This window comes from Parus major, chromosome 3 (genome assembly GCF_001522545.3).
Source record: "Parus major isolate Abel chromosome 3, Parus_major1.1, whole genome shotgun sequence".
NCBI classification, from domain to species: Eukaryota; Metazoa; Chordata; class Aves; order Passeriformes; family Paridae; genus Parus; species Parus major.
In genome coordinates this window covers 49,261,998-49,289,234 of record NC_031770.1, presented here as the reverse complement: position 1 = coordinate 49,289,234, position 27,237 = coordinate 49,261,998, and the positions used below count along the sequence as shown (strand labels likewise).

General features: G+C 38.7%; 1 protein-coding gene across 21 annotated transcripts; it reads left to right on the top strand.

Moving 5' to 3' along the window:
* The first annotated feature begins 1,050 nt into the window (after positions 1-1,050).
* Positions 1,051-26,092, top strand: BCLAF1 (BCL2 associated transcription factor 1). 21 transcript variants are annotated; one of them, XM_015622106.3, is made up of 15 exons: positions 1,720-1,903; positions 6,681-6,819; positions 7,868-7,941; positions 8,928-9,015; positions 9,897-10,014; positions 10,863-11,768; positions 13,177-13,848; positions 13,961-14,130; positions 16,802-16,907; positions 17,811-17,895; positions 18,584-18,759; positions 19,896-20,076; positions 23,655-23,801; positions 25,373-25,582; positions 25,724-26,092. In XM_015622106.3, the coding sequence occupies exons 5-15, from the start codon at positions 9,911-9,913 to the stop codon at positions 25,727-25,729; spliced, it is 2,763 nt and encodes a 920-aa protein (XP_015477592.1). In that variant the 5' UTR covers positions 1,720-1,903; positions 6,681-6,819; positions 7,868-7,941; positions 8,928-9,015; positions 9,897-9,910; the 3' UTR covers positions 25,730-26,092. The 21 variants fall into 21 exon arrangements, with proteins under 21 accessions (XP_015477587.1, XP_015477596.1, XP_015477600.1 ...); XM_015622105.3 differs by having other exon boundaries at positions 9,891-10,014; XM_015622101.3 differs by lacking the exons at positions 1,720-1,903; positions 8,928-9,015 and adding an exon at positions 1,051-1,140 and having other exon boundaries at positions 9,891-10,014.
* The last annotated feature ends 1,145 nt before the right edge of the window (positions 26,093-27,237 follow it).

Here is a 27,237-nt window from a genome sequence, read left to right as displayed (position 1 = left end):
CAAGGCCAGACTGGATAGGGTTTTGTGACACTTTATTGGAAGGTTTCCCTGCATGACAAATTCTCAGAACCATTAAAAAATAGGTGTATTAATGTAATGCAGCCAAATCTCAGGACAGTTCTGAAAGTTCTGAAAACCTTATAGGCCCTGGTAAATTGTCTTTTCTCACAGGTTCCTTATCATAGCTCAAAGAGCCTCTGCATTAATAGTGCCTTATTGTTGGCTACAGCAAAAGCTGTAGCATGTGTGCTGCACTTGAGGTACGCACCCCTTACCCCTACCCCTGCAGAAAGGAAGACCTAAAAAGGAGAGAGGGATTACTTTCTCTCTGGGCCAGACTCTTCAGTTAACCACACTGTTTATTTCACCACCAACTACTCACTGGTTGCTGCCTCCATAGAAGACTACATTTCAAAAACTGCATAGCCACAATAAATAGACCTAACCAGTGCATCACTTTACATATGGAAGAGCAAACCAGCAGTTGGGGATTATGTCTGCTTCTCATCTTCCGTGCCTTTTTCTTACATCAGTTGCTTTTGGCTGCCTCCCAGTCATTGTCCCCAGAATTTACAAAACTCACGTAAAAATGGCATATGTGCATCCCTCTTTTTTTTTGTAGCGGCTTGGTTTTTGTTTCTTGCCTCAAAAATAATAGACAATAGCCATTTAAAAAATAAATCAGCTGTGTAAGGTTCAAGAAGTGTGAATTGCTCATCAATGCTCTCAAGTAAATGGTGTGATTCTTGGGACTGTCCGGTTCACGGCTAAGAGATGGACTGGAAATGGGTCCATTCCAACTCAGAATACTCTGTGTGTATTGTAGGACTTGGCCAGCGTACAGACACCTCTTCACGCTGCTCACTGGCAGCCCTCGGCCGCACCTTTTTGGTGGTACAGAAACCTCTCGGGCGCGCTTTCCCCGAACGTGGCGCTGCTGTACCGCAACCAGGCTGACGGCCGCCCGCCTGCTGCAAAAGCTGCTGCAGTAAAGCGCCGCGGCACCGCCATCTCCCTGCCGGTGCGCGGAGCACGGCTGCCAATGCCGCTGGATGCCGCTCGCTGCCTGCGCCGCGCCGCGCTCCGCACACAGCCCCTTCCGAGCGACTCCTGTGCGTGGATGCGCACCCCGCCCCACAGGTAACCAGGCAACGGCCCGGGGGACCCTGCGCTCTCGTCTCCCTTCCGGGAATGAGAGAATACAAGGCGACAGCTTCTGGCTGCTGCGGTGTGGGGGGAGCCGGGGGCCGCAGCGGGCGATACACAGAGCCCCTAGGCGCGGGGCAGGGACACAGCCCGACGGGGGCGGGCGGCCGCCAGCCGCCATCTTGCTCGCGGACGGGTACCCGAAACCAAGATGGCGCTGAGGCGTTGAGCGCGGGGCTGGCGCTTCCCCGCCCACAGCGGAAGTGACGCTTCGGCAGCGGCGGCGGCAGCCCCCGGCGCCCCCCACCCCCCCGGTGGTTTTTGCTTTTCCCCGCGGGATTCACGTCTCTTCCTCCGGCGAGACGGAAAATGGCCGCCCGGTTGCCATAAGGGAGCGGGGCCGCCGGGAGTTCCGCCCGCCAGGTGAGGGAAGGGCGGAGGTAGAGGTGCTGCGTGGAGGTTTGGCGGGGCGGTGGTCCCTGGTTTGGGGGAACATGGCGGGGGGAGCCTGAGGGGGAGCAGTCCGGCCCCGCCCCCTCGAGCGCGCCGTGCTCGCGCGCCGCGCCGTCCCGCCTTCCCCCGCCGCGTGACCTCGGCGCTTCGCAGCCATTATCCCGATTATCCCGATTATCCCGCGCCAGCCGTCGGGAACGGGACAGGAACGGGCGGTCGCCGTCACCGCCCTGACGCGGGTCACCGCTTCCCGCGGGAGCCGGACCGAGCCGGTGCCGTTCCGCTCTGCGCCCGGGAAGCGAAGGTAGAAGAGGAAGGGGCGGTGGGAGGTGGCAGCGGAGCTTCCTTGGGGCTGTTCATCGGCTCCTGGAAGCCTGGCGGGATGGGGGTGTGTGGGGAATGGGCGGCCGGCCAGCCCCGTTGGGATTCCGCCCCGGGTGCGTGGCCTTTTGCTTTGGGCCTCCCTGAGGGAGGCAGGAAGGCCCGAGGGGATGTGTCTGTACAACGCTGGTTACAGGAATGGTAAATTTCCCCGTTATCCTTGTGGGTGTGACACCGACGAGGGAAACAGTGCCGGAGAGAAAGGATGCCTCCCGATATTGGATCAGCCTTTACGGTCGTTGGAGGAACTTCCCTTCGGGCATGGCTGTGGCTCAGGCGCTTGTGCCTCAAGTACCCCACGCCTTTCTGCGCCTTTCCTGCCCTGATTGCAGATGCCCGCAAAACCCCGTGAGGGACTGCAATGGGTTTTATACCCCTTTCTGAAAGGGGCTATTGTGTTCGCAGTCTTTATTATACTGTACTATGCAACCATTTCGGCATCATTCCCGTTATTTCCTCTTCGCTTTGTAAATCCCCTACGTTTTGCCTTTAATTCTATGGAAATCAGATTCTTGTTTTGTGCGTCATGTTGATCCCTTACAAAGTCAGTACAACCCATCACTTGTTCATCTCGGAGATCAAAGTTTTGTCCTCAAAGGAACAGTTAAATTTTACTACAGCAGGACGTGAGGACATTCAAAACAAAGGTGCTCTTGACTCTTCGAGTAGTCACTGCTTTAGCAATGCAAATGTATAAAAATATCACTTAGATTAGTTGTTCTTGGTGTGGGAGGGATTGGTTAAACAGCGTGGAGTTGCAGGAAAATGCTGTCTAGCTGCTTTTCTCCTCCCTCCTTCTCGTCCTCCTCTCTGATAATCGTGTTGTTTTGGACAAAAGTGGAAAAAATGAGGACGGGGGTAAAGGCTCTGGCACTGAGGTGTCCTGCAGGCATGCATCTTGTGGCAGGGAGAGTAAGAATTGCATCCTCCCACTCGTCGCTTTTGATGATGAGTGACAGGCTGTGCTGAATGGCCAGACGAGGTTCGGGGTGTTACATATATCCATCCGTACTTGAGGTGGGGTGCCTCTCTCCTGGGCAAGGCTTTAGCAGGCAAGCCTGTGTGGAGCAACTTTTCAGGTGAGGGCTGTGGCTGATAGAATCCTGGGGGCAGGGGTAGGAGCATGTACCATGAAGAAGGGTCTGTTGGCACTGAGAATGCAGAAAACTTGAATTGGTCTTAGAAATCTAGAAAAAAATCAGCAGGGAGCTATTTGGAGCTAGGGTGTATATATTTGGATGGATTATATTCAGGCTGGTTGTGAAGGAGAGATAATGCTCTAGGGGTTTGTGGAATCCCAAAGAACATTTGAGGTTTGTTTACAGGTAGTGGAGGCAGGTGAAGAAAGCTACTGAACTGCTCTGTTTGTCTATGTGAGAGTTTCTCCCAAAGGTATTCCGAAAAAGAGCGTTCCTTGCTTGTTCATTGTGCTGGCATTGGCCTCGTGCAGCTTTGTAGCAGATGGGATCTGGAAGGTGATGTGCCTGAAAAGGCAGCTTTTGTCCAGAGTAGTTTTCTTATAGATCACTGATGCAGCCCACCAAGCATCTCTGAGGATGTCAGTCTCGGAAGAAATGAGGGCAGGAAAATTGCCTTTTCTGCAGTAGCAATTCCTGTAGTTTATAGCAGAGACTGGGGAAATCACGGTTTAAGGGCATATGAAAACATGGTGTGTAAAACACAGGCACAAAAATAACAAAGCTTGTCCCAGCCAATATGTGTCCAAAAGCATGCTAATTTCTTTTTGTGTATGGACACATTTCTCAGTCACTTTGGTTTCTTTGTTTTCTTAGTTAGAGGAGAAACATGGTTTTGTTTGCCAATAGTATTACATAAAAGACAGCTAACAATCATATGATGGTTTTGCAGAGGTGATTTTGCTGTTACTAGGATGCTGGTTTTTGACTTAATTTACAAATATTTTGTGTTATTTTCTGTGTAAAAATAAATCTACTGGGGGGGAAAATAGGCCTTTGTATGTTTTACTGATTCCATTATATTTCCTGAATATTAAATGGGGGAAATAATGCTTCCCACCTCTTATTTGTACATAATGAGATAGGGTAAATTTGCCATGGGATTTTAATATTTGTAGGAATGCAAGTCACCAATGATCCCAGTAGGATGGGTTTGAGTGATTATGAAATGCTTTCTATTCTTATGTGTGGTGTACCACTGCCACAATTGTGGACATTAAAAAAAAAGGAGGGGGGAGGTAGAGAGTGGATAGGAAAGCACAGCAGATGTGCAGGCACTGAATAGATGACAGTGCTGTCTCATTAAGACTGACTTGCTTTATTTCAGTGTGTGTATTATGAGAAACTTAAAAATTCTGTGGAATTTAATGAAGACTGTCCTGTCCCCTTTTGTGTTGTCATGGTTGTATAATCGTCCGGTCTTTTGAAGCCTGGATCTCTGAATGAAAATGCATTTTGGCAACAGCTTGTGAATTACTTAAACAAGATTTTGATTTAAATCTACCTGACAGCTCTCAAGTAATGTTTAAGCAAGAGAAATACAGACTACTAATTAGCTATAAATGAAGGGTAGCTAATAATGGATCCAAGATGAAGCAGTGCTTTGCTAGTATAAGTGGGTATAACTGTCCTAAAGTATCTTCAACTTACATGTGATGTATAACTTGTAAAATGGCTTAAGAGATGTGTTGTATCTGCAGCCTGTGTACTCTGAGAAAACTCCAACATCTGTGGTGTACTGAAGACTCCTAAAAATACTATATAAAAGGAATTGGATACCATTTTCCTCGTCCTTTTTATTTTTTATTAAACATAGCAAATGCTGATAGTGTCACTTAATTCCTTCTTACTGTGTTGCTTGTGGTGGGATAAACCTGATTCTGTTGTGTATCTTATTTTTGCTTTATGGTCGCACTTGCTCGCCGGGATTGATTGAAGACACCCAAAGATCCTGTTGTTTTTTTTGGTTAAGAAACTTTTCTGAATATGATTCAATATCTGAAAGCAAATTTTCAGAAAACATTGTGGTTTCTGTGTTAAGTCTTGGTTGTTTGGGTGTGTTTGGTTTTGGTAATTTTGACTTTATATGTGTGTGTTTATTTTGGTGGGGGTTTTTGGTGTTTTTTTGTTTTTTTTTCTTAAAGCTGCTCGCAAGTGTAGTTAAAAAGCCTAAATACCACCAAGTTTGTTGCTTCTGAAGGCTATGCCAAGCTGTTTTCAGGGCCGCTTAAAGTTTGTGGTGCTGCCAAAAGAAGCAGTCTTGCCCGGCTGCTATTTCAATTTCCCTGTGTTGGCCCAAGTGTTTGTGGGCTGTGTAATGAACCATACAAAAAAAAAAAAAAAGTTTTATTGAAATTGATCCAGTACGTGGGTGCAGAAATACTTAGACTGGCATAGGAGAGCTCATCAGGAATATGAGGAAACACGGGCTAGGAGAGATGGGACTGTTTCCTTAAACTAGCAGAGCCACTTTATTCTGTGGTGCTGCAGCAGCTTCCTTTGTAAAATCCAGATTTTTTAACATGGCAATGAAATGGTTGAGAGCCAGGCATCTCCTTTCAATTCTTTAGGTGGAAAGTGAGACAAAAAGAAGCTTGAGTGGAAAAGAAGTGCATGGATTAGAGCCTTGGTGTTTCAGGCATAGACTACGTTCCTAGCAGTCGTGGTCCTCTCTTAGAAATGCTGGGTGATAGTGATGACACCTTGTGCCACATTGATGCACGCCTTTGGTTGAGTGTGGGTCTCTTCAGAGAGAGCAACAAATGGTGCTTAGGACCTCTTTTTCATTGCCCTTCATTGTGCCCTTACCTGACCTGGTGTAGCCACTCCAGCCTGGCCCTGAGCAGGAAGAGGCTGTGGGTGATTTAATTTGCTGCTGTGAACCAGGATGTTGTAGCTGTGGTGCTCTGAGGAATGGGTACTTTTTCCGTGAAGGTGTGCAGCATGTGGGAGCTGGCTGTCACAGACAGCTGCTTTCCTACATACTCTTGCTACTATACTACCACAGTTCTTTTCTAAATTAGCTTTAATAAAGGTTAATACAATTTTAGATTGTTGCATATTGTGAGACTATTTACACAGAGCAAAAAAAACCCTCAGCTATGTAGTCCTTTCACTTCTGTTCCTAAGTATGTGTGTTGTTTGGATAAGTGGGTCTTGTGTGTCAGGGTTTTACCTATTACAATTAAATGGAAACAAAAGCTGCAAATAGTTTAATGTTTTTTATTCAGTAGTTCAGGTTTTTTATTCAAGGTTCTTCTTCTTTTAAAAAACATTATATCTGTACTGTTCTTAAGAAACTTAAATGGGAAAAGGGTAGCAAGTATGTTTTAGCTGCCAGGGTTGGATGTGGTATAGCTAATGTGTTGTTTAAAAACAGAGAAGTGTGGCTACTTTTCACCTTTGCCAGTTGCTAAAAAAGATTTCTAAGACTGCAGAACTGACTACCAGAGTTTGAGTTACAGTAATTTAAGATCTTGCCTTCTATTTAGAGGTTTTAAAAGTGAAGTAACTATCTTGTTCTATATCCCCAGGATCTAAAGACTTGTCTAAATTAGGATTTGGGATTTCAGCTAACACCAGTTTAAGTTAGAAATATTGATTATTTAAGTATTCATTTAAAATCTCAGCCTGAACTTGAAGTTTGTATTGCTTTTTCTGTACTAGACTTCTGAATGCCTTCGTTACCCTTTACTGGCTAATACCATCTCGCCTTTTGTCTAGACAAAATCTGAAATGGTCCGATACACTACTGTGCTCCTTCGGAGACTCATGCTTGCTGATGATGAGAAGTAAAAACTTAATCTTAATAAGGCATATATTTTGTAGAAATTGGAAATATCTTGGTCACTACTAGTGAATGGTAAGTGGACTTCTGAAAGCAGTGTTTATGAACACAAATGCTACATTTCTTCTTTTAGATGAAGAAAGCACCTATGAACAGGTGTGGAAGTGTCCTTTAGGAACAGTCAATGTCTTATGCCTTTGGATTTAATTAATTGAATTGTTGAGCTGCAGAATTTCTGGAGATCCAGCCTGTCTGTAGTGAACTGGGATAAAACTCCTGTTTTGTTGCTTGAGTGGAATTGAAAAGTGTGCTTAATGTTGAGTCAGACTACAAATGTATATAGTCTTAAGGCTTGGAGGTAATTAAAAACTGAGGCCAGTAGAAAATTCATACATTTGACTGGTTCTGTTATTACAGTTATGCTTCCTTTCTCCATAACTGTAAAAGAGCTAGTTCTTGAAGATGTTGGCTCTTTAGGTGAAATCATATGTGTATGCATTTTAAATAAGAAGTTCTACTAGAGTAACACTTTTGTAAATATTGCAAGAGAAACCTAAAGATCAGGCTTTCACCTTTGGCCTGAGTTCTCATCCTCATTTTTTTTTTTTTTTTCCACTGAGATAGGTCTACTGAAATGCAGAGCTGTGTGCTAGAGCTAAAACTGGTCTAACAGCTCGCCACTGTCCTTTTTGCCTCCCTCTTTCTGGTTTCATGCTGTTATTTGCTCCATAATCCAGCTCAGTTTGGCCCTTCATTAAGCCACTTGGATAACCTAGTTAAATGAAAGTGGTTTCTAGGTGTGAAGAGCTGGTCACTGGAGGGACCTGAAGGCTGTCAGGGCTGCTGTGAAGATGAGGATAATGTGTTACACAGCCCTGTTACCAGGGCTGAGGAAGGAGTGGTTGTGTATGGAAAGGAAGTAGGATTTGCCACTTGGCAGTGGCTGGCTCTTGAGCTGCTCTGGTCTTAGTGTGCAGCAGCACTGAGTCCAAGAGTAAATTTTCTATTTCTTATGTGTTGTCTTTTCATGAGAAGCAGATTAATGTTTGAACACATTTAAGCAAAAAGGTGCTGCCTTTTAGCAAATGTTCGTGTCTTTGACAATCTCATTTTTGTTCTATAGGGATCAGTATTGCTGAAAGCACTAATACAGAGTTTTGAAATAATTTCTTCATTGGCATCAACTAACAGTTTGAGGTAAGTTTAGCTTCAGTCCTTTTTAAATGTTCTGATTGAACTCAGCTATCGAAAACTAAATATTTCTGCTTTCCTAAATTTTATGCTTGCAGTAAGAAGCTACATTATATAAAATTGTCTTGTGAACATCGACTGTACTTGTCATACATATAATGCAAATAATTAAAAGCTGAGATTGAGTTATATTATAAACATTGTGCATCTGATGTTTGGTTTAATAATTACTTGTAGCAGAAAAAAACCCACCAGGTTTTGTTTTCTGTCACTCTTGGAAAATTTGCAGGTCTTAAACAGTTTTAAAGGTCTTATGTTGCCTGTGAGTATTGTTCTTAGGAGATTACAAGCCATTTTCTGTAAGTTTAATTGAGCTCAATGAATTAAAAAATATCTTCAGAATATAGGTTCTGCAAATTTTCTTTCTAGTGAAAGGAGCCAATAAAAAAGAGCATTCAACATACTCTTCTTTGCCAAGGTAAACAGTTTTTTCTGAGTTACATGGAAGTCTGGTTTGAGTTCAGTTTTTGCTAGGGTATTTTCAGATCAGGTTACATCTCTTAGGCCATGCAAACTCATATGGGGAAAGTTATGTGGGGCAGGAGGAACAAGTTGATCAGAGAAAAGTTGGTCTGCTTATCTCCTTTGGGTTCTCTTTAGACATGTGTAAAGTCTCTGTAATTTTGTTAACTTTAAGTTGAACTCCAATGTTGTTTTTGTCTTTACATAATTGAAATACCACCCAGGTAACAAGAAAGATTATAAAAGATAGTGCTTGTTGTCTTTAGCTAGAATTTTTGATACAGTAGTTTATGGTTTAAAGCGTGTTTGTAATACAAGAAATAAATGTTTGTTTTTTCCATTTCTATTTTAATTATTATTAAAAAAATGATAATTGAGCCTTGAGATAGGCCTGAAAATGTATAGTTACTTGTTCATAGCTTGTATTCAGGTTGTCTAATGTGACACTTTTTTTTTTTTTTTTTTTAAAGCTGAGCAATTTCAAAAGAAAATGGTAATGGGTCAAAGTTTTTATTAATTAAATTGGGGATTTTTAGCCACTGATCCGAAAAGGAAAAGGTGTGTATTTTTTTATGGTTAGCACTAATTCTAAATATCTATTAGGACTGTACATAAGAAGAAATGATAGTTTATTATGAATTACTTTCTTTTAGTTCTCATTGATTTATAATCAGTTGTAGTTTTCATAGCTTAATTTGTGCTAAAGTGTGTTGAATCTTGTTGCAAGCTATATTGTTTAACCAATTGTTAAAATCTTCAAGTTAGCCGTGCATTTTACATGCAGGTTAAAAAGCAAAGTTAACCTAAAAAGATGCAGGGTGGGCATCTTGAGCAGTGGAAATTCAGGTCAGAGTGATGAGCTTTAGTACATGTGGTTAAGAGAAATAATACCTGTGGGTCAAACTAACAACTGCTGGACCAAATACTTGAGGGCTTTTTCTTTGCTCATGTAAAAGGTGCATTGTAGAGGACTGTGAACTCCTCCTGGAGAAGAAACAGTGCATGGGAAATGCAAGGGAACTACTAACTACACAATAGCTAGACTTTTGTTACAATATATTAAGATGTCCAGAGTTAAATTATTCTTGCCTTGATTTGCAGAAATGTTTCGTTTTCTGCTGTTTCCTCTCTCCTGCAGGATCCGTGTGAACTTGAATCTGGAAAAGAACTTTTCCTGTTGCACTTTATGCTTTCGGAGAAAGTGCATGCACTGCAGCAATATTAAATTCTTTAAAATGTGATTAAACTTTTAATTTACTAATAAATGTACTTACATTGTGTCCAAAGCTTTTTTGTTTAGGAAATCTATACTACTTTCTAATAGTGTCATTTTAGTAGATGCAAATTTTATTCATTTGTATCATCTACATGGATGCTAAATGGTTGCTTCCATTTTTTTTTTCCCTCCTCTTGTTGCTTTTTCTTTTGGGAAGGAATAGATCTACTGGCAAAAATGGGTCGATCTAATTCTAGATCACATTCGTCAAGATCGAAGTCCAGATCTCAGTCCAGCTCTAGGTCAAGATCCAGATCACATTCAAGAAAAAAGAGATACAGGTAAGTTGGTGTTTTACTGCATAGAAAGGTGATTCAGTATTAGTATTAGTTTCTGTCTGGAAAATGTTTTTCACTTGCATGATGCCATGGCAGAAGTGAACATGGGATCCTGTTTTATTTTAGACAGTAAGTGAGCTATGCTTTTAGTGTAAATTCTGTTTAACATTTTTTTCCCTTTTCCTGTGCCTCAAGATAACTTCTGAATACTAATAGTTCTTCATGATTTCTGGCCCATTTGATTTTGCTCTTCCCCTTTACATGATTTTTTCTTCATCCAGTCTCTTTTCCTGCAATTTGTTACTTCTCATTAAGCTTTTTGTATCTGAAGTGACTGAAAACTTTAGTAGATAAGCTTTGCTGTATCTGGTCTTCTCAGTTGCCTCCAGTGTTTTCCTCACCTTACTTATTAGTGGACATTACCATCTCCCATAAAAGGAAGTGTGTCAGTTGAATGTTTACTGCCTCAGCTGCTGCCATCCACAGGCTGGTGTATTAAACTGGGGGTCATGTCACTCCCTGTTCCAGGCTGTGAACTGTGGTGGCTGAGAAACTGAATGCCATGCTCCAGAGTGGTGTTAATCTCTAATAAAGTGGCTGGGGAGGCCACTGAGGCTGGTAGTGCCTTAATCATGTGATGCCAAGTTTCACAGTCCTTAGCCATATAGACATGTTTATTAAAATTAATATATTACAGAAATAATAGAGATTATAGAAGTTACTTTAAGACCAGGAGTCTGCATCCTTTACCATTCTGACTGCTTTTTGAGAAATCAGGCATTTTGTGTCAAGGCATTTTTTTTCCCAAATTTTCCAGTTGTTAAATGTTAATGCTTGTTTTTAAATTTTAGTTCTAGGTCTCGGTCAAGGACGTATTCCCGATCTCGGAGCAGAGATCGTGTTTATTCTAGAGATTATCGCAGAGATTACAGAAATAATAGAGGAATGAGACGTCCCTATGGTTACAGAGGAAGAGGTAGAGGGTATTATCAAGGAGGAGGTGGTAGATACCATCGTGGAGGTTACAGGCCTGTCTGGAACCGAAGACACTCCAGAAGCCCTAGGCGCGGCCGCTCACGTTCCAGAAGTCCAAAACGAAGGTCTGTGTCTTCCCAGAGGTCCCGGAGCAGGTCTCGTCGATCTTACAGATCTTCCAGGTCCCCGAGGTCCTCTTCATCTCGTTCTTCATCCCCATACAGCAAATCACCCGTCTCTTCCAAAAGACGCGCATCTCTGGAAAAGCAGGCAAAGAAAACTGAAGGGGCTCCTTTGCAAGACAGTCCCTTGAAAAATAAATCACAAGATGAACAGAAAGATACATTTGAACATGACCCATCAGAGTCCCTTGACGATTTTAACAAATCATCAGCAGCTTCTGGCGACATTTGGCCTGGCCTTTCAGCGTATGATAACAGTCCAAGGTCACCCCATAGTCCTTCTATTGCCACCCCACCTAGTCAGAGCTCATCTTGCTCTGATGCCCCTCTGCTTAGCACAGCCCACTCAGCAAAGGACACACCTCAGCATTCCCATTCCATTCAGCATAGTCCTGAGAGATCTGGCTCTGGTTCTCTTGGAAATGGTTCTAGCCGCTATAGTCCTTCTCAGAATAGCCCATTGCATCATATCCCTTCGAGGAGAAGCCCTGCAAAGACAATCCCATCACAGAGTGCCCCCCGTGAGGAGGCTCGAGTGCGGTCGTTTTATCCTGAGGGCAGTGAACAGGAAACTGCAAAAGGTGGAAAGTTTATGAAAAGGTGAGAACCAAGTTAAAAGCCTACTGTTGCCTCTTAAAAATATTGTTAAGCATTTTGTCAAGATCATTACCATTACCTTGGAAAATGCATTATGGAACGCTAGTAATACTAGTCTCGTTGGGGTTGAGCTTGAGAGATATGAGTACCTTTTCCTGTTAGGCAAGCCCTGGAATGTTGGGTAGTAGAGATAGGAACATGTATCCTGGAGGAAGAATTGGTTTGCACTTTTCCTCTATGGCTTATTTTCTTGTACTCAGTTTTTTGCTATTAAGAAAAATCTTAATGCATAAGACTTGCTAGCTTAATAGCGAACTCTGTTCAGATATTTCAAAATTTTAATGCTTTGTGTAGTTGTAAATGCAAATATTCTAGAAGTCTAAAAATGTTGATGTCGGCAATAATTTCTTTGTGTTGACATAAACAGCATCAATTGCTAATTGTGTAGTGCAATATGAAAACTTCGATGTCTTGAATTGCATTATTTATCAAAGAGGGTAGGTGTTGGTATTCTAGGAGTATAATGCTGTTGATGTGAAGGACTTCTGGTGTATATATTCCAATGCATATAAAATTCTTCAATTTGTTCTTAAAAACTTTGACACAGTAGTAATTATTTAAAAGTTGTGAAAGTCTACTGGCATTAGACTGTTCCTTTCTAATGTGACTGGTGTTTCAGTAGATTTCTTAAAAAATGAGTTAGAAAAGTTGTGACTACGCTCTATATAGGCTTGATTGTAGGCTTTTAAATTAATTTGTTTAGTCAGTGATTTATTATGTAAAACAATTACTGCTTAGGGGATCAAAAATACAACTGCTCTTGGATTAGGTGTGTTGGAGTTGGATGTATTAGAACCTGTGTGAACATAGCATACATATGAGGCAGTGGTTGAAATAATTAATTGGTGTGTTTCTGTGTTTAGGAGAGCTGCCTTCTAAAGATTCCCTGCTTGTACACAATATAGTGAATGCACTAAACCTATGTCAGATTGTGGAATTATCTTAGTAATGTGCAGGATCTTGAAAATAATTCACTTTTTTTATGTTACTACTTCAACTCTTTCAGTAAAAGAAGTGCAAAAATGAATTGCGATCTGAATTTTCAAACCATGTGAATTTGATGGAAAAAATTACTTGTGTAAGAGAATGTGAAACTGGGCACTGATTAAGAAAACAAGCAAGTAAATTTCTAGGCATTCTAGAGAAAGGCATTTTTCAGATGCCTCCATTAGTGCATAAATGACAGTAGATACAGTGTTAATAGTGTGTCAGGCATTGCATGCTAAAGTTAATTGCTCAGGGGAATGTATTTTCATCTTCTTCTTGGTGTGGAATTGACAGGAAAGAGGAATGCAAGTGAACTGGAATGAATGCAATCCAGAGTTACCAGTCTCTTCTTTGCTATCCACAGGTACACAGATGAAGAGTCTAGAGTATACCTGCTTGATAGGGGTAATACCAGGGAGAAGGAGGCCCAGAAGGAGAGAGGATCAGAAAAAGGGAGGACAGAGGGAGAAAGGGAATGGGAGGAACAGGAAACTTTAGATTTTTTCGTTGATAAAGAGACTGGGAAAGAAAAGTTTAATGACTCTGAAGGGGAGGACACAGAGGAGACAGAGGATTACAGACAGTTCAGAAAATCGGTCCTGGCAGATCAGGGTAAAAGTTTTCCTACTGCATCTCACCGGAATGCTGAGGAGGAAGGAACCAAATACAAATCTAAAATATCAATCAAGGGCAATAGAGAGAGCGATGGATTTAGAGATGAGAAAAGTTATAAGCTTAAAGAGACTGGCTATGTAGTGGAAAGGCCTAGTGCAACAAAAGATAAGCACAAGGAAGAAGACAAGAGTTCTGAGAGACTAATGATGAAGAAAGAAACTCAGTCACCTGAGCAGGTAAAGTCTGAAAAGCTCAAAGAACTCTTTGATTACAGTCCTCCTCTACACAAGAATCTGGATGCGAGAGAAAAATCCACCTTCAGAGAGGAGAGCCCACTTAGGATCAAAATGATAGCCAGTGACTCCCATCGTCCTGAAGTTAAACTCAAAATGGCACCAGTACCTCTTGATGATTCCAATAGGTAAATTATTCCACTTTACAGTGTGGTTCTCCACCTGCCTGCAGTGTTGTTCATATTTATTTAAACGAGTGGTTTCTTTTTGTGTGTCTCTTTTGTTGTTGATGCATTTTAGACCTGCTTCCTTGACTAAAGACAGGCTGCTTGCTAGCACACTTGTCCATTCCGTCAAGAAGGAGCAAGAGTTCCGATCCATCTTTGACCACATTAAGTTACCGCAGGCCAGCAAAAGCACATCAGAGTCATTTATTCAGCACATTGTGTCCTTGGTTCACCATGTCAAAGGTATGTATTTAGTTTATTGTACCAGATACGTGTCTGACGAGTTCATTTAAGCCTATTGCTGTTTCTAGTACAGGAAGATTTCAGGCCTCTTCTAATGCTGTGGTTTAGCCAGACTTTTTTCCTGTTGAGGTATGCATGAAAATAATTAGAAAAATAATAGCCACAGAAACTAGGCCAAAAAAGAACCCACAAGCAGTGTAGAGTACAATATCAGATATTCTGTTTCTGGATAAATTTTTGAGTTCAGGTAGCATAGAAACTTTGAATTTTTGCAGTCAAGTTTCAACACGCTGCACTGGTCAGTTTTTCTGATTTTATTTTAATGAGTCTAACATACAATTTTATATTAAATGTTGTGCTCTGGGTTGACAGATGTCTTTGGACTGTAAATGCAATGGCATTCCTTTTGGAGCACCCTAGCGGTCATTTCCAGATTCTTATTAGAAGGGTTTGTTTGTTGGTTTTTTTTTTTCTCAGATTTAAGAAAAATTGTATTTTAAATAGTAGTAAAGTTCATGGTGATAATATGTTTTATTCCTATATGACAATATTTTCAGGAATTTCACTTACAGAAACTTGGCAGTGGCTAAATAAACCTCCATTAAATGAGTTACACATTAATTATTTTCTGATATAACAGCAGTGGCTATATTCTATAAAGAAGCACAACAATTCTATAAACCAAGCACAACAAAAGTCTTCCCCCAAAACCACTGAAATCCAAATCTGGACCATCAAAGTAGCTATATTTCACTTAGGTCATATATCCTCTGAAGTTTTTTGATGGGAAAGTAGATAATTCCTGAAATCCTCTGGGGATGTCTGGAGTGTTCTTTAAATGCATTTTTTCTATAGCATTTGCTTTATTTCACTGTAGTGTTGTCTTGTTGTTGTGTTAAAATTAACTGAGATTATCCAGAGCTGGTGAAAGTAATTTTGCTGTATCATCACAGTAAATGGAAAAGTGGAAATGCTTAATTAGGTACCAGTTTCAATGAACCTGTCTGTAAGCATTGTTTTTAAGATTTATTAGCTTCTAAAACTGCTGAGATTTGTGTGCTAAAAATACATGCCGAAGTTCAGTTAAAAATCTCATTCTGTTGGCATAATTCAGATTACTAAGTCCTAATTATTTCCTTTGTATTGAATTACTTGCAAACTAATAGTCAACAATAATGGACTTTGATAATGTACTAGTTAAAATAAAATGGGATACCTGCTTACTGTATAATGAGTTGTTGTGAACTTATCTATTTATTGATACATAAAGAAATGTAAGCCTCAATGCAGTGAGAGCTTCTGTAAATTTTTGCTTATACAGTCCCTATGTAGCTGTAAGTGAAAAAACTACTTGCAAAACTCTCACATGTTGATCACAGAATAGACTTTTTCTGTGAATTTTTGTATGTTAAATATCTGGTAAATTTAACAGTCTGTCTGATCAAGTTACTAGAATATGTATTGTTATGATTGTTTTTGAAAGCAGAACATCTCTTTAAGTTTCAGATTTACTGTGGTCTGTGATCAGAATTTTTGTAACTTTTTTGACAAACTGAAGTTATGTTCATTATTGGTGTGATGCGACCAGTCTGAACAGCTCTTTATTAATGTAGAGCTGAAAATGCCCAGTGATGTTTTCTTTTTCATTGTAACTAGGTCCTGGAATGTGTTTTGAAATGGCAAAATCCATGTTACAAAAGTAAAATAGCTGTTGAAAGATACAGATGCCAAACAGGCAAAGTTGAACCTTCTGTCTTCCTGGCAAAAATGGCATAAAAACAGAATTACTAGCTCAAATTCCTGTGTTTGATGGAATTATGATTGAGGCACTACCCTTGTAGTGGCCGTTTCAAGTTTTAATGGTTGGTTATGAGACAAATGCTGGATGCCGGGCGGTAAGTTGATACAGATGTATGTTGACCTGTTAAGCAGATAGCTTGCTTCATATGTAACATTTCATAGCTCATGACTTTATGTATTTCTATATTACATTTAAACACATTTGTTGAGCTGGTTTAAAAACTGAGTTTTGCTGTGGGTAATATAACTGTCTCTGAAGGAAGGAGAAAATTTGTCAGGGAAGTTGTCAAGTTTGCCAAGATGCCAGATGCTTAAATGAGTTTATTTACGCATAGGTGTGTTAATTGTATCGTTTATCATCACCCAATCAAGAAATTCTATTCCTTTAAGGAAAAGCTTGTTAAGCCATTAATGTAGTTACTGAGGCGTACATTACTTAAATGTTTTCACTAATTCTTACTTTAAGTTAAAGATGAGATGAATGGTAAAGTGTACTTGCTGCAAGTATTCATGACTCAAAAGTAATTTCACTTTCTCTTGTGGGCAAAGTATAAAATAATAGTTGAAGGAATTGCTCTTTATCATTAGAGGAAAATGTCACTGAAAATGAGCAAACCCAGTCAGTAAATGATGCTTGAATTAGATGTGATACAGGCATGGCATAGTAGACTTGCAGTGATGCTGTGCAGTGTTATATTGTTTGGGTTAGAGAGTGTGTAAAAATAGGGAAAACGCCACGTTTGCTTGTCCCGATAAATTTATTGAAAGTACTGTGGGTTTTGCCTGCTACTTGCCTTTCTGTCAGGAGTAAAATATGTGTCAGTTGAATTAAACTAATGAAACAGTGTTTTTTTTCTATTGTAACCAACAGAGCAATACTTCAAGTCGGCTGGAATGACCCTAAATGAGAGGTTCACTGCGTATCAAAAAGCAAGTGAAGAGCACTGCACCCGACAAAAGAGCCCAGAAATACATAGGTATATGTTAACTGCATATGCAGATGCTTTGTGTTTCAAGTAATGTCTTCTAATATTTCTTTGGAGAACCCAAAATACTTTTTCTAATCTGGATGAGGTAATTTGTATAATTACAAAATATATTAAAAAATACCCTCTTCTGTAAAAGGGAACTCATCAGAGTCAGGTCTGGCTTCATCTGTGGTTTTGTGACAGATGTCTTCTCTACCTCTGTATCTCATTTGGGATATATTTACTTTTCTCACATGCAGTGCTCAAATATTGAGGGGCATATGTCTTGAAGATGAAAAGAAGCCCTGTACATGCATCTTTCTTCTTCAGTGTGAAATGTTCCATCTCATACTACTTTAGTTTTTGTGTGTGTTAATTTACAGCAGTTTTTTGAAAAATCTGAGAATCTAAAAGGTAAGAAGGTAGGCATGCAGATGTAGTGTCTGATCATGTGCTCTAGTTTTATGATGCAGTGTACTATATTTGTGTTGCATGTGAGGATACAATATCTAACTTCACAATTTCTCTTGTTAAGAATTTTTGGCTTTACAGCAAATTATCATAGTGCTGATGGTTTCTTGGAGGGGGTGGGCTTTCAACTGGCTATGTATACTGGTCTTTTTGAAATAAATCATTAAAACATTTTTTCTGTCTTTGATCTATACTTAAAATGTGAAACATCAGTCTGCCTGTCTTCTGTATTTGTGTTTTTAGCATACTTCACACAGAACAGACTTATGGTTTTTCGTTTTTAGTCTGCTTCTATATTCTGATGGTGAGATTTAATAATGCAAAAAGTTTATTCTGCTGCAAAAATGCCTTGTTTGTCAGTTTTCTGTTGAAATGAAATGTCTGAGGCTGTTAATAGTCATGTACATGTATGGCAAGACGCTGCTTTTATTTTACATTTAGGAGGATTGACATCTCTCCAAGTACCCTGAGGAAGCATACCCGTTTAACAGGTGAAGAGAGAGTCTTTAAGGAAGAAAGTCAAAAAGTAGGTTCTAAGTAAATGTCTTATCTGTGCTTCTAAACTTTCTAAACTTAGTCTCATTTTAAGTCTCAGATTCATCTCTGGTTTTCCGTATGAAAATACAAAAGTTATTTGTGTTTATTGTACCTAGAATACCTGCATTTAGAATTTTTTTCCTTTGAGTAAAACATGTTACCAAGAAGCTGGTTTATGTAGCATGATTTTGCTATATTAGTAATATGGTATATAAGGTCAAGTCTTCTGCCGTGCTTCCTTTCTTCTTGCATGTTTCTTGACCACTGAGCTGCCCAAGGACAAAGAATAGGTTTGGGGCAGAGGGAAGTACCAGGATGGACAGTGAGTAGTGTGGTTGGACTGCAAAGGTGCTTGTGCTCTGTTTAAAAATAATTCACCAGAAGAAATGAATATTTAATTATCTCCTCAAACCATGTATTGTGGTCTGTATCATGAGAAACTAGGTACCGATTGGGTTGATGGGAATGCTTGTTTGAAACTGAAATTCTTAGCTGTTCTTTTTTAGATGTAGCCATTGCATGTAAAGGGCAAAGTCAATTTGAGTGCTGAAGTTTGTTGAATAATACGTAAATTCTGGGGTTTTTTTATTCTAGTTGATGCACAGCTTGCCTTTTCACTGAGATTCTCTTGATGTTTTATTCCAATATTTGGTTGCAAAATATATATTTGTTTACAGGGAGATAAAAAATTAAGGTGTGATTCTGCTGATCTTCGGCATGACATTGACCGGCGTAGAAAAGAACGAAGTAAAGAGCGAGGAGACTCAAAGGGTTCCAGGGAATCCAGTGGGTCAAGAAAGCAGGAGAAAACTCCAAAAGATTACAAGGATTACAAATCTTACAAAGATGACAGGTAAATATTTGAAGTCCCAATAGAGGATTTTAGCTTCTAATTAGCCTTTTATAATTGTAAGCTTAATTGCTTTCAATTTTCAATGTATAATGGAACATTTAATTTTAAACAATTAAAATTATTTGTTTTACAGCAAATATATATTATCTGTCTTTTACACGGCTTATGGTGGATGAGGACAAAAACTTTGGAATAGCAAGCTAACACTGAAAAAAAAAATGACAAATTAATCTGTCCTATTATCCAGGCTACATCAGGAGGTTGGACTTCAATGCAGTACATTTCTATAAACAGTTTGTGTAAGAACTTTGGTTCGTTATGCTTGATTCCGCACTTTTTCAACTCATAACACCCAGAGTATGAGAATTTTACTGATACTTAGGTTTTAACATGGGTGAGAAGGGGAATTTTTTAATTTTTGTCTAAAGCCAGTGGGCTGTTTTAAGAAAAAAATGTTAGCATATCTCAGTGGATACTTTGTAGAAGTGGTAAGAGTTACTTCAGGTATGACCTTTCTTTGAATATAATGCTAAGATCTTGTAAATTGGGTCAAATTAATACCACTATGGGGTTACTAAAAGTTTTGCTGTAGGATTTTTTTCCCTGCTTTGTACTGTATATAAAGTGAATTTTTATTTACACTTCCAGTTTCCCATTTACTTTGAGTTGGGTATCCACATATTCTTCCACTGGCTAATTTCCCTACAGCCATGCATGTAGGGAAGCCCATACCATACCTCTCAACAGTGTGCAAACTGAACTGTGTCAAGTTATTGTAAAATTTTACCTTGCGGGTTTTTTCCCCTTCCATTTTTCTGCCTCAGAAGAAAGGCAGATCTTAAAAGTAACAGCATCTCTTCATGGCATCAAAATCTAGAAAAGTAGTATTTTACAGTTTGCAGACTGCTGCTTTCCAACTCACCAGCAATAATATGCATTTAGTGCACTTAAATGTGTCAGAGGAGGCTGGAAAGTGGAAACATACTTCGCCTTAATATCTCAAATATGTAACGTGTGACTTTATAACCAGAAGGGGGTTAGTTTTTCATAAAATATAGAGACACGGTTTAGTATAGCATGTTACAGACTATCTGGTACGTTTAAAATAGCACATAGTATATTTTTTTATTTTTCAGTAAACAAAAAAGAGACCAAGACCGTGCTCGGTCCTCCCCATCTTCCTCCCCATCTTCTTCCTCATCCAGTTCTCGAGAAGAAAAGGATTGCAAGAAAGAAAGGGATGAAGAGTTCAAAACCCACCACGAACAGAAAGAATACTCTGGTTTTGCAGGAGTCAACAGGCCAAGGGGCACCTTTGTAAGTTTTTCCCATATTCTTTCCCCAAATTATGAACTCTTCACCAATGGTCACTGTAACAGAGAAAATGAAGGAGTGTTGTAATGATTCATTGTAGGCTAAACTTGAGGTCTTTATGTGATATACTGGACCTGAAATACTGAGTCACTGTTTTTTTCCCCAGCACTCCCCAGTAGCAGTTAAATGATATGTAAACATGTGTTAGCATGACATTAGAGATCCTAGCATAAGGATCTGGGGAACAGGATTTCTTGATTATTCCTTGCTCTTCTGTAATAATGCTGTTTCCTAAAAGGATCTGAAAATTCAGTGTTCTGTAAATTTTAAATCTTGAGTCCTGAGACTTCTTAGCTCCCCTGAAGCTTCTGTTTTTCCCTCTCATACTGGGTTTGGTTTTGCCCTCTGTGTGTAATGCCTGCAACTTTTTAAATAGAGAATGGCACATAATTAAAAATACATGTCAGCCTTGAACCAGCTGTATTGAGGAAATGGTATACTTGTTATTTTTGCGTTTCTTTGGCTTGGACTAGCCACTGAGCATGAAAGCTCAGAAAGATCTACCTCTGGAATGTATTTAAGCATTGTGATTTGGAAAGTGGCATATTGACCACTATAGTCTTCAGAAAGATCTTAAACTTTCAGATTCCATGTTAATGTAATTATTGATGTATAATTGGGAAATGTAGAAGCATTTGGAAAAAACTAGGAGTCAGTGAAGGAGGCCTTGAAAAAGATAGAGTACTTAAAAACACCATACAATCCAAACAAAAAAAACCCAAAAACAAAACAACCCACAAATAGCACACACCCACCCCCCAACAACATGGCAAAATAGACTTCCAAACTACAGCTGAACACACAAAAAAGTTCAAGTTCCTTCTAGGTTGGGAAAAACTGTTTTGCATAAGTAGGAGTAATTTCATATTTCAACAATAATTCCTTAATGTACCCTGTAATTAAGACCAAATAATGCTAAAATGCATGGTTTGGTATAAATGCTTAGTCATGCAAAAAGTATGTTTTGAAATACACATAAGGGTATCTGAAATCCATGTAGCATGTGCCAACACATGAGGCTTGAACCTTCCATTTAAAAACTGTAGCTACCTAGAGGAAAATTCAAAGTTCTAAATTTCTAACACTAAAAGTGCATCATTTCCTCCTTTCTTCTTAATTTTTATATAGTTATGCTATGGAACTATGTGGCATAAGTATATAAATCCCTGGATGGTGTAGGCATCAAATATGACTATCAGCACAATTTCTAGCTATATAAAATAATGGCACAACCGAAACAGAAGTTAAACAAAAGAGAGCTTAAAACTCCTTCTCCTCTGAAGGAGATTCAGTGCAAGAAAACTTGTTAATTCGTTGACGCCTTCCTGTTTTATAAAATCAGATTGTATGTATTGTAAAAGAGGTGCTACTTTACATGAAATTGAAGTAAATGGAAAAGTTAACAGATTTCTACTCATTTAATTGCTAGTGACTGCCTGTTCAGTCTATGCAGTGGTTACAGGGTAATGCTCCCTAACAACATACATGATCACACACAGGCTTTTGGAACCAAGTGTCTGAGCAGGTGAATCTAAATAGGCCAACTGCTGACTCAGATCTCCTCTTCAGGGATACATCTTGGATGGTATTGAAAAATACAGACCAGGTAGCGTAGGAATGTGTTTGTAAATACAGACAAATAGTGGCTGGATTCCAGTGAATACTGCTTTGCTTCTGGAGTAAACAAAATGCTTTGGTTTTGAATCCTTCTCCTAACAGGAAGAGTTGAAGAATGTAACATCTCCCCTATCCAGCAAGATAATGTTAAATCAGCAGTGATTTTTCACTAACTTTGGCTGGTACATAATTCTGTTGGATTCTAGGCTTCCCATACATAAGCATCATGAATAGTTTTAAAATATGGACACAGAAATAAGGATAAGTAGAATTTTTAAATAGCAATGTCATTAGTATCCATATCTGAAAGAATTCTGTGTAGCAGCTCTGTTTCAGATGAGTTCTATATAGAAAAGATATTCTTGTCTTTTTTGCAGTGGTCTTTCTAATAAGCAAGCCCATAAAGGTAATGCTATAGTAGATTTTATGTCCTGTAGTTCTTTACATTTTGATAGGGGGAAGCATTGATAAAATGGTGAGGGACAACTGTAGATGTTTTTCTTAAAGGGAATCTGATCACAGGACTGAACACCAGGAAATGGTGATACCTCTTTTTTTTCCTCTTTTTTTTAAATCCTGCTACAACTCTTTCTGCCCCCTGCCCCTCCCCCCAAGTTACTGTTTGTTGTGCCTGAATTTTGTAAAGCTGTTGGAAGTAAAGAAAGCATGTCTTATTTCTTCCTCCCTTGTACAGTTAGTCTATCACTTTCCAAATGACTCTACAAACAATTTTTTGTTTGTGATTATTTTTTTTTCCTCCAAAGTATTGGATAGGTCTTATGAGCCTTCTACAGATTGTTCTACAGTCTGTTTGACTTGAGAGTAATTTTAAATCTGTCCAGCATAAATTCTGCATTAGAAGTTTCGGAGCTTTATGGAACTAAGTATGCATAGTACTTACCTTTTGAGTTTGTTAATCGTATACATTTTTGTATATAATTAACATTAATAACATTAATAAACATTATATGTTTATGAAACATGCTTATTTTTAACAAATAAATTGGCTTCCAGTCATGTTTTTGTACTTTTACTCTGAAGATATAGTTCTGTGTTTTTAAATAGGTTACTTGTGGAAATTGTGTTCTATAGTAACTGCAGTCTTTAGCAGTCTTCCCAAACTAACCTTTCTCCTCCCTTTGAATGAAGGATATAAACTTGTTTAATCTTTTCCACAAGCTAAGTATTTACATGCTGAGATAACTCTATACATTAGTGTATTCTGAGTTGAGTGGTTTTTGGTGTGAGACTTTCTACGCTATCTTTTTAAAACCCCAGTAGTTCGCTATAAAGAATATTTAAAACACTCTTTTTCACTTTAAGCATACTTCTGCACAGTACATATTACTGACTTTTTTCTGAGTAAAGAATTTACTAATTTGAAATGTAATTTGGCCTAAGGTACGTTTTTGAATCTCAGTTAAAAATGCTTGAGTAACACAGAGTAGATATACTCCTTTGGAAACTGCACTGTTAGTATGTATTCCAGAATTACCTTTGCATAAAATATTCAACTGACTCCATAAATACCTTTCTTTTCCTCTTGACAGTTTTGTCCCTGTTTCAGTCTAGTTTTTCTCCTGGTTTTTTGTCTGTGAACAGCTTCAGAAGCTTCTCATGACCTTTTGTTCCAACACACTGGTTTACTAGCAGTCAAATTTCTTTTCAGTGGTTGTGGGTGAATTTATGCCAAGAACTCAAATGTGTTTCAATTAAGTTTAATAGAATCATTATTTCAAAATGAATGGTTGAATATATTACTTAAGGTAGTATATGAATTTGTAAATGGTTTTTCCAATTACGGATACTGTAATTAAGCACAGAAAGTATTTTCAGTAATAGAAAACTTGAACTCTACTTTGTGGTGTTATGTAAATGGATTAAATGACATCTTGGTTAATCAGTTTCGAATTAGGGGCAGAGGAAGAGCCAGAGGAGTCTTTGCTGGAACAAATACTGGTCCCAGCAACTCAAATACTACTTTTCAGAAGAGACCGAAGGAAGAGGAATGGGATCCTGAATATACCCCAAAAAGCAAGAAATACTTCTTGGTGGGTGTGGAGAACTTGATGTCTTATGCATGCTTTTGTTTTTTCAAACTTTCTACAAGTGTAGAAGTAGCATGCATGTATGGACAGGGACTAGAGTAACTCTAAGAGTATCAGGGTAGCTGTAGTGGTTGGTTCTGCTTATCTTTCGTTTTTCTGCAGCAGGCTGGTAATAACTGAGGCCTGACATGGAATTTATCTCCAAAAATTACATCAGGGAGTGGGGAAGAAGGCAGGTTCAGACAAAATTTATTAAAACTCAACTTTAAACCAAAAAGGCTTGTGCTGTGTTTTTCTGGATTCATGTCTGATGACATTTGAGATTTGTCTTAGATTGGTCTGGAAGTCTCCAGAAGTGGAAGATCAGGAAAAGCTGACAGTGTTTGTGGATGTACATAGTCAGGCTCTGTTATGAGCAGTTTTCTGCTCTGAATAGTGTGATAGTCATAAGAGAATCACCACAGTTTTGATGCCTTTTTCCCATCAGGATTATGAAAGGAGGACCCTTGATGTAACAACTACTCTAAGTAGTGCAGTACACTGAATGTGTGGCCTCTGCTCCAGTTATTTCTGTAACAATGCAAACTTTGAAGGATATTGTTTCATCATTGAAAAATTCTAAGTAATGAAAATAAAACCTTCTCCTGTAGCATTATAGCTTGTAACAAATACGTTAACAGGTAACTAAGAGATAATGCAGTCACAATTCAGGTATTTCTTTAAGGAGTTGTCTTCCTAGACATACTTAAACTTTTCTGATATGTAAACAGAGATGTGATAATCTATTCATGATATTAGAACAATCAATTGTAGCTATTAAGCTTGAATTTCTAAAAATATTTTAAATCAAGTCAGCCACCGTTCCACTACTTCTGTGTAATTAAACTGCATTATATGGGTGTGATACATATTTAATAGTTCAGACTTCTTTCCAAATCACAAGTTAAAAAAATCATACGTTGAAGCAAGTGTACCTCACCATTCTAAACATAAACTTTTTTTAAATTTAAATAATGGTTTGTAGATTTCATGCAGTGTGTGAAATGATTGTGAGAACATAGCAAACTATGCAAGGCTGTATTTCGTAGCAAGACAGCAGACTTTAGGCTTATTAACCAGAGAAACTCAACTATTGTTTGGTAATGTTAGATTTAAACAGTTTGAACTTAATTTGCCCTACATTGTGCACGTAGGGCAGGTTTTCTGAAAACTGCCTTCAGTTATCTCTTATGAAGTATAAAGAACTCCCTCTGTGCCAAAGTAACCTGGCACTTGCCTAGAGCTTCTTTTAAATTAACAATTTTTTCCCCTTAAAACTAGTGATTTTTAATTTTGACTGTAAGGCACAGACAAGTGATTTGTTACTGACATTTGAGTAGACCCACAGTGAATAAGGGCTCTTCAAACAATCCTATTGTGGTTTTAGTGACAGCATTATGCCTTTTAAGAATAATTAGGATTGGAAGAGAACTCTGTAACAGTTACTTTGTTCTATGCGCTTGTGATAGAGTACTAACATTGTGGGGTACATTTAAGAGGTGTCTAACCTTACTCTTTTTCTGGTGTTGTTGTAGCATGATGACAGAGATGATGGTGTGGATTATTGGGCCAAAAGAGGAAGAGGCCGTGGTACTTTCCAGCGTGGCAGAGGGCGTTTTAACTTCAAAAAGTCAGGTAGCAGTCCCAAGTGGACACATGACAAATATCAAGGGGATGGGATTGTGGAAGATGAGGAAGAAACAATTGAGAATAATGAAGAAAAGGACAGACGCAAGGAGGAAAAGGTAAATCATTCAGTGAATTGCAGCTTAGACAGTTCATCTTGCACTGTGACAAGTAATTGGATGCATGTAGAGATCACTGTAAAGGTTTTGTAGTTTGATTATTAACCGTTTACAACAAGACTGTTTTCTTTCTTTCCACAGGAATAAACCGGAAGAAAATTGTAGCTGAAAGAGCAGCTCTTGCACCACCCACACAACATTTTTAATATGTTTTTTGTTGTCAAATGAATGTAAGCATTTTACTTAAATTTTACTGTTGGAAAGTAGTTTAGAGAGATTGTTTTTGTTTTAAGCCTTTAGAAAAAAATCATGATATAGTAAACTATGTTAATGATCGTACAGGTAGAAAGTAAAATATTTGTAACAACTTTTAAGAAATTTTACTGTTTGTTATATGCAGTGTAATTCTGCTTTGTCCAAATATATGGTCAAGTACAACTCTAAAAGTTTTGATTCTCCCTTATGTCTGTGTTTTATTCTGAAGTAAACTTACCGCTCTGCACACCTGAAGTCTTGGAGCAGCATTTTTTATAAACTACTTCTCTGTTGCCTTTTTGTAAGAATTGTATTTAAGGGTAGTTATCCAGTCACAGTGTAAGTACTGTTGCACTGTTGTGCAAAATGCTGATGCTATGTTAGTTCATGAGAATCACATTTATGTAGTGATAAACCTGGATTCTTATTCCACCCTGCAAGGGTGCAGCAAGAATTTTACTTCAGCAGTAAAATCGTCATTCTTCATTAGTAGCCTAAGAAATACATATGCATATACAGACTACAGTGAGGTTCACGTGTATTCTTTGATAGCTTAGTCATCAGCAGAACATTTAAGTTAAATTGGTGGTAATATCAATATATCTTCTTTCTTAGCAGTTTCTTTTTACAGTTTGCAAGAATTGCCTCTTTAAATTTCTCTATGTGGGCTTGCCTCTCAGGGTATGTAATCTGGCAAGAGTGACTCAGTTGAATGTACAGCATTTAAATTCAAATGAAAGAGCAGGGCAGGAACAGGTGGGAGGAGAGAAACAAAACGAAACACCACAAAACCCCTGAAAAAATAAAGCAAGATATATTAAAACCTGAATTGGTAAAGATAATTCATATATGCCAGAAGTGTGAGAAATGAATCTTACTTTCTGCAACACTCATTTCTAATAATTGTGCTGCAAGAATTTTTGTAGCCGAAGTGCAGATATTAAGGGTTTGGGTTTTTTTGTTTGTGGTTTGGTTGGGGTTTTTTGTTTGTTTTTGGGTTTGTTTGAACAAAAGTAACAACCCCTCAAGCTTAGTTTTACTGGTAGGTACACACCTTCTAGAATGTTAAGGATGATAATAACATACTCGAATTATCAGAACAAAGACATTCTAATACAAGATTACTTTGTTTCTCTTTCTCAAAATGCTTTAGATAAACTAAATCTTAAAGTTATGTGGGGTTAAAAGTGTAGTAGTTCTTATTCACTCCTTTGAATGGCATAATATCCTTAAAAGTAGGGGAAAAAAAGAAAAGGAAAAGCTTTGGTAGAGGTGTTTGTATTAAATACCTATATAATGTATGCCCTGTTATTTGCTTTACTGTTAGGGAGTAGTTAACCATCTCCCCTATCCAAATTAAACACTAGAAGGCAGGAAAACAAAATAATCCTCACTGTAGC